Source organism: Lates calcarifer, unplaced genomic scaffold (assembly GCF_001640805.2).
Source record: "Lates calcarifer isolate ASB-BC8 unplaced genomic scaffold, TLL_Latcal_v3 _unitig_4073_quiver_903, whole genome shotgun sequence".
In the NCBI taxonomy this organism is placed as follows: domain Eukaryota; kingdom Metazoa; phylum Chordata; class Actinopteri; family Centropomidae; genus Lates; species Lates calcarifer.
The window spans coordinates 21,127-37,493 of record NW_026116685.1 but is presented as its reverse complement, the minus strand read 5'-3'; the positions used below and the strand labels follow the sequence as shown (position 1 = coordinate 37,493).

Here is a 16,367-nt window from a genome sequence, read left to right as displayed (position 1 = left end):
TGTAAGATGTGTAGAATGAACTGACATGAGCATCACTTCAAGGGCCTTGGGCTGGTTCAAAGATGGTCTCAGGTTGATGACTTAGACCCATACCCAGTCAGTGCTGTGACCAGTTTGGGTTTACAAGGTGTGATCAAAAAGCTCCAAGACAGTTGTGAACAGTGTGTGGCATGGTAAGCAATAACTGTTGTACATATTCCATGTTGAGTTTGCACAATCAACATCTGGACCTGTGGTTACATGTGTTAAAGTCTGTGAGGATCTCTATCAACAAGTCCATGATGACCCACCATTACTGGTGATGAGAGGTGGGTCTACAGCTACACCAAACAGACCAAACAGCAGTCTTTGCAGTGGAAGAGCCTGCAGTCTCCAGGACCAAGGGAAGAACATTACGTGTCTTTTTCTTTGACATTTGCAGCGTTGTGCACAGGGTCATACTGTCAATGTCAAATTCTACACTGACACTGTTCTGAGGCATTTGAGGGAGGGACTTTTGGTGCAAATTGCCTGAATCTGGTGCAATGGCAATGGGGTACTCCATCATGACAACTCCACCTGCTCAGAGCATATTTTCAAGTGCACATTTATTGGCTGCACCAACACAACTTGTTGCTCTGCACCTGCCCTATTCACTGAATCTGGTTCCCTGCTACTACTTCCTCTTCTGCAAATAAAATTCATACGTAATGGTCAGCGTTTTGTCACAGTGGAGGAGGTCCAGTGCGCATCAGATGCTGCTTGACGAACTTACAGAACGGGACTTTCATGGAGTGTTTCAAGCACAGTAGGATTGCTGGTGTATCACTGCATAAAGTGACTATTTTGAAGGAGAATGTGGCCAAAATTTCTATCAGGGTACAATTTTTGATTGCACTTTGTAGTGTACACAAAACAGCTAATAGCATCTGATTGATGTCTCCAGTGTTCATTCTGTCTAGTGTCCAGGGTGCTCATCACTTCACTAATGTGGTGTTCCCAACAGAAGTTGCACAGGATATCAAACCTCAGCCAGCCCTGTCTTTAAAGAGTACCAGCAAAGATTTAAAAGTGTTGAATAGCTAGAAGTTCAGACAGCTTGAGCCATGTAACGAGTGTCCCACTAGGATGCTTCTGGTGGTCCCTATTGATGTAGCAGTGTTCATCCTCTTCAAATCTAGATGGGGATTCATCCTCTCCTTTTGGGTAATGATCAATTTTGATACATTTTTGTTCCCTGGTCAAAGTTCTGTCAACTTGTGACAACCTGTATGCTTCACAACCACTGATGGAGACTGTAGGATATGGTTGAAAGCTCAGAACAAGTTAGTAACTGGACCTTCAGTTAATATTATTTTGTCAGACTATTATTTCCATGGTCAAGGATTGCCTTTCTTAACCGCTCCTCCTGGAACAAGTGCCATTCTGGGGCCAGTTTTTTAAAACGCTATCTAGTATGTAATGCCTCAGTATCCCTCAGCATTCAGGGTCTTTATCAATTACTGGTTCTAAGCTAATTTTCGCCTGGCTCGTAATGGTGACCTAAATAGGTTGTATTGACAAGTTAACTAAAGCCATACCATTACGACTAACTAATTTTAATTTAAAAAAGTAGAGCATTTTAAGTAATTTAATATATGATCATTTTGAGTTGCTTGACAGTAAATGTCCTAATTTTGACATGGTGAATCAGAATCTTGACATAGAACCTCATCATTTTGACACAGCATATCTTGTAGTTTTGATTTAGTAAATCAAATCTTAATTTAGCATCTCATAACTTCCCCCAAGAAAGTCTGCACATCAGAAATGCTTACTTGGATCGCATAATTTCTCAAGAGAGCATTTTTGTTTTTAATCTTCCTTAACATTTCATTGTTTCTTTTCTTTTCTTGGAAAAAAACAGGTATCCATTATAGCCACAATGAGAGAGCACCATGCAATCTAGCCTACCTGTCTCTATTGTGAAAATGTTTTTCATTGTAATTGTGATGTCTTTGTATCAAAGACAGGTCATCATTGCTCAAAGAAAGCAGGGAGGTGAGACCACTTTATACCTCATATATACATACCCTGTATTCAAAACTTTAATAGTCTAAAATGATGTTACACTGTGAAATTGTAAATATTGGAAATTAAATGTAATTTTAAGGGACCATGGAAGATGCAATTAATTTAATTAAGTGTTTACAAAACTCAGTGTACATCTTGTAGTGGCTTTGGGATACCGAAAATGAAAGCTCTGGGAAATGGAGTATTGGGTATCATGTGTTACAAATATATTTCTTTTTATCAGATATTCCAAATTTTCATCTAAAAACAGCCATTATCATGTCAGTATTTAAACCTGAGAATCAAATTTTCAAAACTCTGTAAGTGATTTCTGTAGAAAGATAATATTGGCCTTTGGACTCTGTGGCCTCCCTTCTTGTCTTATCTCAGATCAGTCATGAACAAACCCCTGGTGCGGACATTCAACAAAATTTCCAAAATACAAAGATTTATCAGCAGTTTGATGCTCACATCACTAGTAGTACAAATAGTAAACACTAAAAGTGGGTCCTGTTACATAAACATTTTGGTGTTCATTCGGTTTGTGGTGGACACAGTCACATTGACGCTACTGTCAGACAACAGTGCTAATATCATCAGCCTCGTCAGGTTTCTTGGGTTTGCTAGGGAGAGACTTGAGGTACTCCAAGTGGCGTCGGGCATCCTCCTGATTCTGCCGAACATAATACACCACATATGAAATGACCATGGCAAACCAACCGAACATGGTAACCAGCATCGCATAGTCTGTGGTCCTTTTGGCCAGGTTACAGAGGTCAGTGTCTACTGCCAAGAACGGTCTTCCCTCCTGGTCACGAAGCTCTGAGCTCCTGCAGAGAACCCGGGCGGCGGCTTCGTGGTTATGGGCCATTCCACTGATAGCCTGCTGGAGGGCACAGTCACAATGCCAGGGGTTATCGTCCACAATGACGCGGGCCTTGAGCCGAGCAAAAGCATCCTTGTGTACGCTAGTAATACGGTTGTGGGAGAGGTCCAGTACCTGTAAAGTCCCTTCTATGCCACTGAAGGCCGCCTCCCCTAAAGTCTCCACCGCATTGTATGAAAGATTGAGCTCTCTCAAAAGTCTAAGCCCATGGAAGGTTTGATCGGGCACAGCTCCTATTTGGTTGTGATCCAACCTCAGCAGGACAGTATCAACCGGGAGGCTGGGAGGGATCTCTTTGAGGCGGGACTGACTGCAGGTAACATTGAGTCCGTGGAGGTGGGGATCGCGCTGGCAGATGCAGCCCTTGGGACACATGCTGGCCGAGGGGAAGCACAGGGCCATGAGTACAAGGCTCTGAAGGAGCAGGCACATGGGGATGGAGCGTGACAGCCACACGTCCAGCAGAGTCATACTGACCAGCCCGTCAGCAGCATCCCGCCTGGGGCCACAACACCATTGGTCTCTTACACACATCGCATAGTGCCGACTGGTCCTTACTGTCTGCCCACTGGAGATACTGGAGTGTGAAATAATATTATCATGCTGGGTTGAGGCCTGAAATAAGACCAAACAGAAAGACATTAAGGTTATGGGTTGCCCATAACCAGCTTTTATCCCGGTGTGACACTTTATTTGTTGCTCTGTTCTTCAGTATCACTATCATGGACTTCATCAAATGTGGATAACTGCATTAGTTTGAATTTCTGACAAACTGAAACCACATTTTACAGATTTCGTCTTAACTTTTATCTCCAGGTGGTTTAAGCAACAAATCCTTAAGGTCAAACCTAAAGTAAAACTTTTCTGAAATTATTTTAAAGGAGCTTAATTCTTTATATGACAATGCAATGACAAATATGGCTGATTCTTTACTTGGACACATTATTATGAAAGATTGTGATTTTTACTGACTGATATCAACATTTTTCTTGTCTTTTGTTTCACAACTGGCCTGAAATCTGACTCGTGACACCTGACAGCAAACATTCACTAGTCTGACAGTGGGGTTCCCAAGACTCACTTCTCACTTACAGTTGATAAGCAGCTTCCAGAGTTTTAGAGACCACAGTAACAGAAGTACAGTATGTGATCTGGTCATTCACATCTCTGATTCTTTCACTCACTCTATGAGCAAATGAACATGGGGCACAAAATTTTACTTAAAGCAGCTATGACTTCTATTTTTATGATAATAATATATCGAGTGACAATGTGAAAACAATGCAACAATGTGTAAGGGGTTATTTGTGGAGATAAATCTATACAGATAATAGAACCTGAATCTACAGCTTTCCTTTGCATTATGGGGCTTTATCGTGAGTTTTAGGCTTATTATATGGATGTGCGGCACCATATTCAATGACCAACACGGCGACAATGTTGCATGGATGTTACTCTGGAAAAACACATTCTATAGTGCCTCCTCCGCATCACACAGAAGACAGACACAGGTGGAGACTAGCTGGTGTGCATAGTGGAGCATTTAGCAGCTTAAGAGCCAGATAATTTTCTTAGGAGTTGGCAGAGGCCACATTCAGACCTGAGACAAGATTCTAAAAAAATGATAATGTTGCTCTATAATTACTAAACGTGTAAATAAGCAATTGTTTGCTCACAAGTTCAATATATCAACTTAAAAGTGATGATACAGTATGTCTGTGTTAAGAGTACACACTTGGTTCTGTTGCCCCTAGGTGGTCAAAAAATAAAAATCACATGTATATTTAATGAGAGTGACACGTGAATTTCAGCCCCCAGTATGGAGTTTATTCAACCATGTGTGTGTACTGGGAGAAACTGCACCCCACCACCCCACCCCACCCTGGCACCCCTTCCATCTGTTGGTGGCTTCAGTGTCCAGCCCTTTGCCTAAAAACAGCCCTGTCCATATTTTCCAAACTGAATGAACAAAATTAACATGCCTCTATGGAAGGCATGGGGGAAACTGAAATAGAGTTTTTATTTACAACTGCAGGTATTATTTCCACAACAGCATTCCTGCCCTGTAAGAAAGGAAGTAATGTGATTTGTGACAACTTGCTAACAAAGGTGACTAATTTCACCACATCCACCTCACACTGCTCTCAGACACATCACATTGTTAGAATAAGTCACAGTTTTACAGCAGATCTCATGACAGCAGACAGAGATGTTCCTCATACCATCACCCCCCAAAAAAAGAAGCACATACTGTGTTAAATTATTCTTTTCTTGTATTCACAGCAATGTTTCCATTTTGGTGTTTCATGAAAGCTGTAAAAATGACTAATTCTTTGAACCTTGCAGCTGTTTTCCAGGGAAATGTAATGGTTTACAGAAAGTAATATGTTTTATTTGTATTTTATGTTTATTTGGAATACATAGGGTCTGAACAGAAAAATAACCCTTACATTATTATTCCATATTATTCTTTGTAAACTGAAAGGCATTCAACAGTGTTTTGTTTGTTTAGTGAGAGAGCTTGTGGAGGATGAATAAATATATTCTACCTCTACCGATCTTCCACTTATTTGTTGGCACAGATGTAGCAATAATGTCTAACAACAACCTATGAGAAAGAGGAGAAGCAAGGAATAATCTGTTTTCTGCAGCACAGTGAGGACTAGTGGCAGCTCCCAGTCCCCATCGAGCTGTTTTTCCAGTTGCTGCTCTGCCATGAGAGGCAAAACCTATTGTATGGAAACACGCTTGCTGAATCTATTAAATTTGCACTGTGCTTATGGGAGGCCTGATCTCCTAGATTGTGTCCTCATTATTGCTGTTCATTAATGCCACCTCATAAATGATCTCACCAGTACTGGTTTGTTCTTCAGAAAGAGTCACAGCACAACAGGAATAACAAAAGCTGTAAGTGGATCCACATAAGTGCACAAAAAAGCAGAAATACATTACAATACAATTCCAATATAATGGTTGATTACAATACTTGGCTTTTGTTTAGACTTTTTAAAAGTAGTTTGTACAGTTCCTATTCCCATGTCTTTCAGTCCTGATTTGTGGGAGCTGCTATTGATTTATAATGCTACCTTCCCTTTATGTAATAATAATCTCCCCTTAGAAATTACTTCAGTATTGTGATATTGTGATATTTTGTAGATATTTCATGTCATGTGTAAAATAAAAACAAGACTAAACCTACAGCCACACTAGCAGCTCTACCTGGGCACACACTTTTTTTTATTTACAATCATAGTAATTACTTTTCTGTATTGTAGTTTCTGATGTTAGTGGCATGGTGAAAAATTCTAAGTTATAAAAATGATCCAAAGGAGAATATAATGTCTGAACCAAATTTGGTGTCAAGCCATTCAACACTTGTTAAGACATTTCAATTCTATGTATACAGCACCATTTCATTGGAAAATACAAATATCAAATATTCTGGTACCAGAAGAAAACTCATGTTTAGGATACATTGTTCGGGAACCATGAATGTCTGTACAAAATACTATGCCAGTCCATCAAGTAGATATTTCACAGAATAAGTGAAAACTTTGACCTGCTGGTGGCCCTAGATGGGAAGTCAGGAAATCACCAAAGTCATTAGGATTCATCTTTAGGATACCATGAATGTCTTTACAAAACGGCAATCCAGTAGTTGCTGAGACATTTTAGGCTGAAACAAAGTGATGGACCGATTGTCATCCCTTGGAGCTACATTGCCACTGTGACAAAAAAAAAGGAGTTTGGAGGCCTTAGCTTGAAGGGCCTTTAAGATGACATGAATACACTACTGTATGAAGTCTTCTGTCTGTTTAATTATTATAATAATTATTATTTTTTAAATTTGATAATAAGGTCCTAAACAGCGCTCGGCTTGTGGATGGGCCTTGTGCCAACATCTTATTTTAAGACCTCAAAGGATAATTCCAGGATATTTCAACCTATTGAGGCTCCATGAGTTTTAATAACTTCCTATTTGCCACATCTGTATATGAGGGCAATTGCCAAAACCTCCTAAAGCTTTCCAAATAAATAGGATTTTTACATAAATAATTTAAACACTTCTGTGTAAACACAGATGCAAAAGAATAACACAGATGCAAAGTTATAACAGCTCACAAAGGCACATATGGGGGAAATGCACCAGGCTGTAATATACACTAGAATTATCCTTTATATACATCTGTAATCTTTTGAGGGTATTACCAATAAATGATTTTCATTCAGGTCAAAATTCAATCAACTTTTATCTGCAGAGACATTATTAAGGTCCACCGGCTATTTATACTGTTTGCAATGGATAAATATTCAGTAAAATAATCAAGTGAAAACCAAGCAAACAAAAATCAGGGGTGGGAAGTGTGAAAATTATTTGAAAAGGGAATTTTCAATTAATTCTATGGAAGTTCAAAGTGTCAGAGTCAAAGAAAGAAGTGGAAAAATGTATTTAATTTTTTTTTTTTAATTTATTAATTTATTTACCATTTCTGATCTTGGAAAATAACACTCACTCAGTCTTAACCACCGCCAGAACTCTGTGTAACCTGAAACATAACACAAATTTACATTGAATAACATCACTGTGTGCATTTAAAGACTGTAAACTGGAAATTGGAATGAAGCCTTGAGCTTCTTGTTTTATACCCAAAGCTGGGCACAAAAGAGCTGGGGGAAAAAAGACAATGTTATTAGGAGGAACACCTGAGGGCTGTGCAATATGAAAAAAAATCTCATATCACAATATAAGTCATCTCATATCGCGATTACAACATTTATCATCCATGCTACAGAGGTAGACCGTCGTTTCGGAACGAGCTCCTCGATTTGTCTCAGCTGGTCCTTCTGTTCACACTATCATTCTACATGCTGGTATTCATGTTTCAGCCTGCATCCATGTGGTGACGTGTAAGATCACAAACTGTCAAACAAATGATGACAAAAATATTGTTGTAAACAGTGTATTTTGCACAGAGTTTGTGCCAGACTATGTCCATTAATATTCAAGAATTCCAGCAGCTTTTCAGACACATCATCTCAAGCTGAGATGAATAAGGTTGAGGATCAGTGAGCGTCAGAACCACTGTCTGGAAGGAAACAACAAAAATACAGGAGTACATCAGGAAGATGCCCCCCAAAGAGCTGCTAAGTGAATACCTCAGGCAGCAGAAATCAGTGAGGAGGAGGATGATGAACCATCACGGAGGGACGAGCCCCTGCACGGCATACATCACCGACAGAAGAAGTGGCTGATATCAAGAAATCCTACCAGTGGCTGGAAACGGTTGGACTTAAAGAAAGTGCAGAAGCACTAATCATTGCAGCACAAAAACAGGCACTTAGTACACCATCAGCAGAGGGTGGGGTCTACCACACCAGACAGGACCCCAGGTGTAGGCTGTGCAAAGACACCCCTGAGACAGTTCAGCACAAAACAGCAGGGTGTAAGATGCAGGCAGGAACAGCATACATAGAAAGCCATACCCAAGTGGCTGGCATAGTGTACAGAAACACACTGAGTATGCGCTGGATGTCCCATTGTCAGAGTGGAAGACATTACCTAAGGTGGTTGAGAATGATCGAGCTAAGATCCACAGGAGCCTCCAGATCCAGATTGACAAACTGGTGCTGGTTAACCAACCAGACATCATGTTGGTCCACAAACAACAGGAGAAGAAACATGAGAAGCTTGAAAAATATCAAGGGGTGACAGGAGCTAGACAAGATGTGGGAAGTAAAGGCAACAGTGGTGCCAGTGGTAATTGGAACACTGAGGGCTGACCCCCAGACTGGGAGAGTGGCTCCAGCAGATTCCAGATACAACATTTGAGGTCTCTGGGGAGGGGGATTTTTTAAAAATATATCTATATATACATATATATACTATATGTATATGCATACTATGTATATGTATACCAACTTGCACAGTTGTATCTAAGTGAAACTTACTGTGAGATACCTCTTTACTAGTGAGGCATTTTGCCACACCCATGCAGAAAACCCATCAAACTTAAATCTTCACCACGTCTGAGGCTTGTGCAAAGTTTCCCTCAAAATGTGATTCATTTCTCTTAGGAACAGTTTCAATAGGGTACAAAAACAATAGGGTTCTGCCACTTTGGGGCTTTAGAAATGATCAATTAATGCAGCTTTAAAGAATAAAGTTCTATATTATTGTATTGTATCATAATTGTAATATAAAACTCATTACATACAGTAGAACAGTATGCTGGGGTCAGGAAGCAGGATTACTGCATCAAATTGTGTATTTTCTTTTATATATATGTATAGTATGTTTAAAATAAACATAGAGAGTTGATTCATATACATAATTCTTTGTGCTTTCTGCCATTAAGTAGCAGTGGACTGGCATAGCTCTGCTTTTAAAGGGGGAAAATATGAGGAAAATAGGGTTGTTTCAACCTGCATCAAAATTGCCTGTAATCAGTATGTTTGTGCTTTTCCTGAGATGGGAGGAGCTTGCAATCAAAAAATCATTAGCCTGCTGGTGAGAGGCACTTATGTCTCTCTGCTTGTCAGTTATTTTTTTAGCAGGATGGATAACAAGGCAAGTCTGGCAGGTCTGACACACTACAACTTCCAAAACCTCCCAGCAAAGCTACTTCACTGTGAGGACAGGTTGGATGGAGAAAGATCAGATCACCTCACCTGTAAGAATCACGGATGCATACATGCTGTCTATCAGGTAACAGGCTAAAATATCAATTAACACCACTGTTTACATGTTTCACATGGTATGTATATAGACACAGGAAAGAGATTGATAATCTTCAAGTTAAGGCAGTTTCTTTTCCAAATATGCTTAAAAGATCACAACTGCTAAACAGTTGTCCAGTAATTAGACTTCCAATGATTTATACAGTCATACTGATTAACCCATACATTTGTCATTGGATGAGAGGAAGTTAATCTAGTTTTTTAATCAATATCTGTACATAAACAATGACTATGTATAATGTGAAAGAGGTCACCCATGGTGATGAACGTGTAGAAAATTATCTGCACTTTCCTGCAGCTGTGTGGGCATTTTTAGCATCTTTAAGCTAATTGTTTTACAATCTGCTGTTTTACTGTTTTGGTTCAGTCTCGCTGCTTTCATCATTGCCATTTCCAGTCACAGCAGGCATCTGTTTCCAGCACAAATGTACTGGACAACTCACTGTAGACCAACTCCCCAATACCAAACAACAAAAAGACAAAGGTAGCAAATAGCTGGTGAAAACAGTGGAGCATTTAGCGGCTAAAGAGCAAGATATTTTTCTAGTGAGACCATAACACAGGGAAAAAAGTGTGAATACTGGACTTGCATTCATAAGGTGAAAAGACAATTCTCTGAATGCAACTGTTGGTTTGTGTGTGTCAGATACACATATCCACACTTTGCTTTATAAAATTAATTGTAAATGGATAACATTTCCATTAATCTACATACTAACAACACATAATGATAAAGTGAAAACAAATTTTTTTTTTTAGCAAATTTCTTTAAAAAATGAAAAACTGAAATATCTAATTTACAAAAGTTTTCAGACAGAACTTCCTAGAAGCTCTTCTGAGCTCCCACTCTTCCTGGAAGATCCTCTCAAACTTCATCAGAATGGATGAGGACCATCTGTGAACCACAGACGCTCTATGGGGTTTATGTCTGGGCTTTGGCTGGGCAACTCATGGACAGTCAGAGACTTGTCCCAGAGCCACTCCTGTGTGGTCTTGGCTGCACGCTTCCCATCAACACCATGCTATAAGTTGAGACTCAGGCTGTGAGCACTCTGGAGCATGTTTTCTTCAAGAGCTTCTCTGTATTTGGCTGCATTATTCCTTGCCTGAATTCTGACCAGTCTGTATTTGTCCCTGCTGATGAGAAGCACTCCCATAACATGATGCTTCCACCACCCTGCTTGAATGTAGGGATGGTATTAGCCAAGTGAGTGTTCACCAGACAAAGTGTTTGGATCCTCTGCCAAGAAGGGTTGAATTTCTGCCTCATCAGACCTGAGTCTTTTCCATGCTCCTTTAAAAGCTGTATGTGGAATACCATATTCCTTTTACTTAATGTGGCTTCTAGCTAACTACCCTACAATAAAGGCCTGACTGATGGAGTGCTACTTAAATATTCATCCTTCCTTCAAGTTCTAAAATTTCTGCAGAGGACTGCTGAAACTCTGCTAGAGAAACTCTGGACGGCCAGCTTTTGGACTTAAGGCCACTGTGCTTCACCACAATGTTATCATGGAAGTCTACAAAGAACTCATGGCTTGTTTTTTGTCCTAACATGCAATATGAACAGCAGGATCTCATATATACAGGTTTGTGCCTTTCTAGACTTTGTACAATCATTTCAATTTGCCACAGGTGGATTCTACTCAAGTTCAAGGCACATTTCCATAGATAATTAAAGCAAAGAGCAAAGAGCACCTGACCACAGTTTTGGGTGGAGCAGCAAAGGATCTAATGATTCGTTGAAATACACAACCACCACCACGCTCTCTCTCTCTCTCTCTCTCTCTCTCTCTCTCTCTCACACACACTAAACAAACTGTGGATTTGGAGAATTCTTACACCCAATCCAAACTGTTATCTAATCAAAATTAAATCTACAATTCAGTAAGTGGAGTAAGTGAAGGGGTCTGAATACTTTCTGAAGCCATTGTACATAAGGTCAACTGTTGAGATGTAAGGTTTACCAAGAAAGTAGTTGATCAATACCCTAATCAGAAAAGCAGCAGATGGTAGTTACATGCAGTAGTCACAGATGTGGAGACTGTTGGTCTTATTAAAAACCTTCAGCTGCATTGTTTAATCTATTGTAGGAGTCTGTTAAGACCAGACGGCATTTTCATTTTAATAGAATTTGTCTGATGCTTTCTCTATCCAAATGAGACATGTATGTATAAGACAATCAAATATTAATTACAGCTCCTTCTGACCGGATTGGACCTGAGTACTGCATAGGCAGCAGGGCTATGGAATCCCTTGAAGATCCAGCTGTTGCCGTACATATGGAAAACCTCCCTGCCTCAACACAACTATACAATATAACTGCCGCATGCATCTGATCCATTTAAAGACATGGCTTTGCAAACATGGGCTGTGACCTGGGTAAACAGCAGATAGTAACAATTAGCTCCGCAAACAGAAGCAACGTTATCACCTTTTTCAGTCAAATAAACCTCACGTTGTCTGAACTGTGGCTCCATTATATTTCATTAATGCGGAGAACGTCACGCAAAACTCAGTGTAATAATTTTGTAATTTTATATGTCCATCTATACCGGCACACAATAGCTGGACTAGATGTGCAATAATACACAGATTCTGAATCTATACGGGTGATATTGTAATTCGGCACCCAATGAATGTACACAGCTTCAGTCATTTCAGTAACATGTTAACTTTTCTAAATGGTTTGCACTGGTTGCTACCGCCCTCCGCTCTGCGTTTCATTGAGAATAGATCGCAGGAAACTGCAGGCAAAGCAGGAATAAAGTTGTGAATTACAAGAAATGAAGCTCTGGTTGTTAGTTTTTTTGTACGCCGAATTAATACGTGGCTTTTAATCACTTTATATTTTACATTTCTTTACATTTTGTATGTTATATTCTGTCGATAATGGCCAAAGAACCAAGAAGTAGAATTTTTATAATGGCGTCTGGCAGGACGGCGCCTGAGAAAACATCACGCATCAGCCTACCTGAGCTGCCAGCACCAAATCAAAGGTTTATGTTGTCTAATTATCAGAACAGGTGGAATGCTAAGTGGCTAGTAAAAGTATACACTTAGAATCATCCAATATCTAAATTATGAAACACATATATCAAAAACAATCCCTCCATGCAAAAAAAATTAATGAAGGCAGCCACCGTAGCAGAAGACAGACGGCACACACATAATACGGCAGACAGGCACAGGAGCAACAGGCGACACAAGTCTCCTCACCAGCAGTCACAGTAATTCTCTGTTGTTGAAGTGTTCATATCATATGAAGGTGTTCAGTCTGCAGTAGTATCCGCTCGCTGTTGCACAAGTCGCAGTGTGGATTCACATCTTTACCTTTCAGTACATCACTGCACAGGAGTGAATGGTGAGAAAGGGAGGGGTTCGCTGTGGAAGTCACCGTGTAACAGATACAACATCACTTCCGATCTCAGCTTTCACTATAAAGTGAACGTTGGTGCAAAAAAAAAAAAAAAAATCAATTTATGTTGTCACCTTGGATTGACAACATCTGGGTCTTGTCAAGAGTTAGTTTGTGGGACTTCTTGTCTTCTTAGTGTGTCTGAGACCATCAGTTGTGTTATGCAGAGGGAGGGTTGGTACACACTTCTATACTGTGAATAGCCACTTTTACTTTACTACATAATTCCATGTTTTCTCTCACAGTTTTAATCCCTCCAGATGTCCGATCTCCTCACTCTGTCTCTAAGTCTGAGCCCAGACACCTGGTGGAAACTCACCACTTGTATCTGATCCAACCTCATTCTTTCACTCACTACCCAAAGCCCATGACTCTAGGTGAGGGTTGGAGTGCAGATCAACAGCTCTCAAATTGAGAGCTTTGCCTTCCGGGTCAGCTCTCACTACAATGGTCCTGTGTACAATGTATTAATGAATTACTGCTGATGCTGCACCTGTCATGCTCCCCTTCGTGAACAAAACTCTAACATACTTGAGCTCCTTCATCAGCATCACAGTCCTAGGCCCTCTCCAAATCCACAAAACACATGTGGACTGGCTTGTCAAAGTCCCATGACCCCCTCAGCACTCCAAGGTAAAGAACTGATTCTCTGTTGCACGGCCATGACAGAATCCTTCTGAATTTGAGATTCAATGTCTAGAGCCTCCTTTCCTGGGGAGGCTGAGCAAAGTGATACCTCAGTCCCCCTACCTCACAGGTACTGTCCCCGTCCAAGACAGCCCAACATTATCCAGAGCCCCCAGCATCTTAGGGTGAATTTTATCCAAACCCGGTGCCTTGCCACCAGCTTCTTGACTATCTCTGTCAGAAATATGGATGAGGGTTAGGTATGGGTTACTACCCAGAGAGCCACCTGGCTTGCAAGACACCCAACCCCAATGCTCAATGCCCTTCAGGTGGTGCACCCACTGGGTAGCCTACTTAAGGCTGAGTCATTATCCAGGTCCCATGACCACCAGATGCTCGCTAGAGAGCTCCCCTCCCAGGTCTGGCTCTAGAAAGGGGCCCTGATCTGGGTGCTCAGTCTCAGATTAGGGTCTATGAATCACTCTTAGTCTGGTCTAACCCCTAGGACCAATTTGTCTTGAGAGACTCCATCAGGAGCTATTGCCCCTGGCAACACAGCTTTCAGGATCACCAGCACACACAAACTCCTCTACCACATTACAAATAAATGAATATTAAAAATTAAATGAAAACAAAAAAACACACACACACACACACACACACACACACAGGCAAATTGAGGTCTTTTGGCCGATGTACATATCTGACATATGTACTGTATACTGCTCTGCTTCCTGAAACGGCATACTTTTAATTTGAAGGCAGAATAACCTGGTTTCATGGTATTGTTGTAGCTAACTGCAGTAACTTGATGCAGCTATGATCTCCACCATGTAGAGAACAGATGAAATGAATGGAAAATCAGACAGGCAGTAGGTCTTGTGTGTACATGTGTGTTAATGATTTACAAATGATCATTTAATTAATTATTATGATCATCAATATATTATACGAGGTGTGATCAAAAAGTTCAGAGACTGTGCATATAACAAGGAAATACCATACATGATTTACATTTGCCTGCCCAACCCCTTTGAAGTATTCATCTTGTGCAGCTATGCACTGCTCCCAGCTCCTGCCACGCGTGGAACACTCCCTGGAAGTCCCAACTATCTATTTCTGTTGGATTGACAACTGTGTTGAATTCACCATCTATGATTATGAAAAATCTTGTAATGATGCAAAGAAGTCGCCACAGAATGTTGGGTCGTCTGTGTTTGGGCTATAGATACTAATAATTGCTATACTGGTGTCATTGATTGTTCCATTGATAATGACGTAGTGTCCGTCTTGGTCTGAATTAGAGGTGTGTTTTTATTCACCAGAATGAAATACCTTTTTGTGTTTTTATTGTGTTCATTTTCTAATAATTTGGTTTCTTGTAGTAAAAGCACACCTGCTTTTTATTTTTTTTTGAGGTGATTCATAAATTTGATTCCTTTTGCCGCTGAACTAACTCCATTCACATTAGTGCCATGGGCATTGGATTTGTTTATTTCTGTCTTCAAACAGAAGAGACATGACACTGAGGAGGGAGGCAGAAAAGGCAGTAAGCGTAAACAAAGGGAGACTAACACTAAAACACAAAGACACTGTGCACAAAAAGGAAGGAGCACAATGGAGGATCAGTGGAAACCACTGGGTGAAAACTCTTTTAACTGTAGATGCTGCTGGAAAAAAAAAAAAGCTCCTTCAGTCCTCCACAAATGCTTATAGGTGTATACTGTGTACGAACATGCCTTGACACATCTGATATACACATACGCAAAAAACACACTAACAAAAATGATACATATATAAATCGACATACTAACACGCTGACTGATGAAAATATATAGTAATAATAACTGGAGCCTATCCCAGCTGACACTGGGTGAGAGGCGGGGTACACCCTCCATCACAGAGTCAACACATATAGACAAACCACCATTCACACTCACAGTTAATATGTCTTTGGACTGTGGGAGGAAGCTGGAGAACCAGGAGAGAACCCACACAGGCACAGGGAGAACATGCAAACTCCACACAGCTGCTGTGAGGCGACAGTGCTAACCACTGCACCACCATGCCGCCTGATATCTCCTTGTATTTGTATTATTATTGTAGTTGTAGCAGTGGGCTGGTGAGTCGCATTATTTGAGGGACCCGTAGCTGCTGAGGTCATGTAGCATGCCAGGGATTTTTCTGTATGTATACAGTATATACATTGTTTTTTAACAGACAGAGATCTTTTTGATCAACCAAATGCAACATCTCACCTTTACACCTCTTATAGCTGAATATAAAACCATGCTGTGTCAAAGGAACCAGGTCACAGCAGCACACATTCCTACCAGTCCAGGCTGTCAAGGCTTTCTGACTGGCAGTCACTCAGTGCAGGGCAAGGTGAGTATCTTCAGTCACCCAGCTATTAGTTAAGTGTTGTCCCTCTCTGATACGGTAATTTAAATCAGTCAGTTGTTTTATGTGCCATTTTTACTGCAGGCAAGCAGCAGAAGTTCTGTGTCTGCCTCCATTTGTCCACCCATCTGTTTGTCCATTTGTTTGACCAACACATCTCGAAAAGTGTGATGAAGGCTGCATTGTTATGAAAGTTGTTTTGTACATTCAGCTTTTCTCCTGCACATCTCCTCCTTCCTCTGTTGTACAACATCCAAACACACAAAG

The 16,367-nt window shown here is 40.5% G+C and overlaps 1 protein-coding gene across 1 annotated transcript; it reads right to left on the bottom strand.

The window, feature by feature from the left end:
* Nucleotides 1-2,499: 2,499 nt before the first annotated feature.
* LOC108896186 (leucine-rich repeat-containing protein 3B) lies at nt 2,500-13,035 on the bottom strand. The gene is made up of 2 exons (XM_018695223.2): nt 12,875-13,035; nt 2,500-3,532 (listed from the first exon to the last, which is right to left on the bottom strand). Exon 2 carries the CDS (start codon nt 3,449-3,451, stop codon nt 2,606-2,608), a length of 846 nt encoding a protein of 281 aa, XP_018550739.2. The 5' UTR covers nt 3,452-3,532; nt 12,875-13,035; the 3' UTR covers nt 2,500-2,605.
* Nucleotides 13,036-16,367: the final 3,332 nt, after the last annotated feature.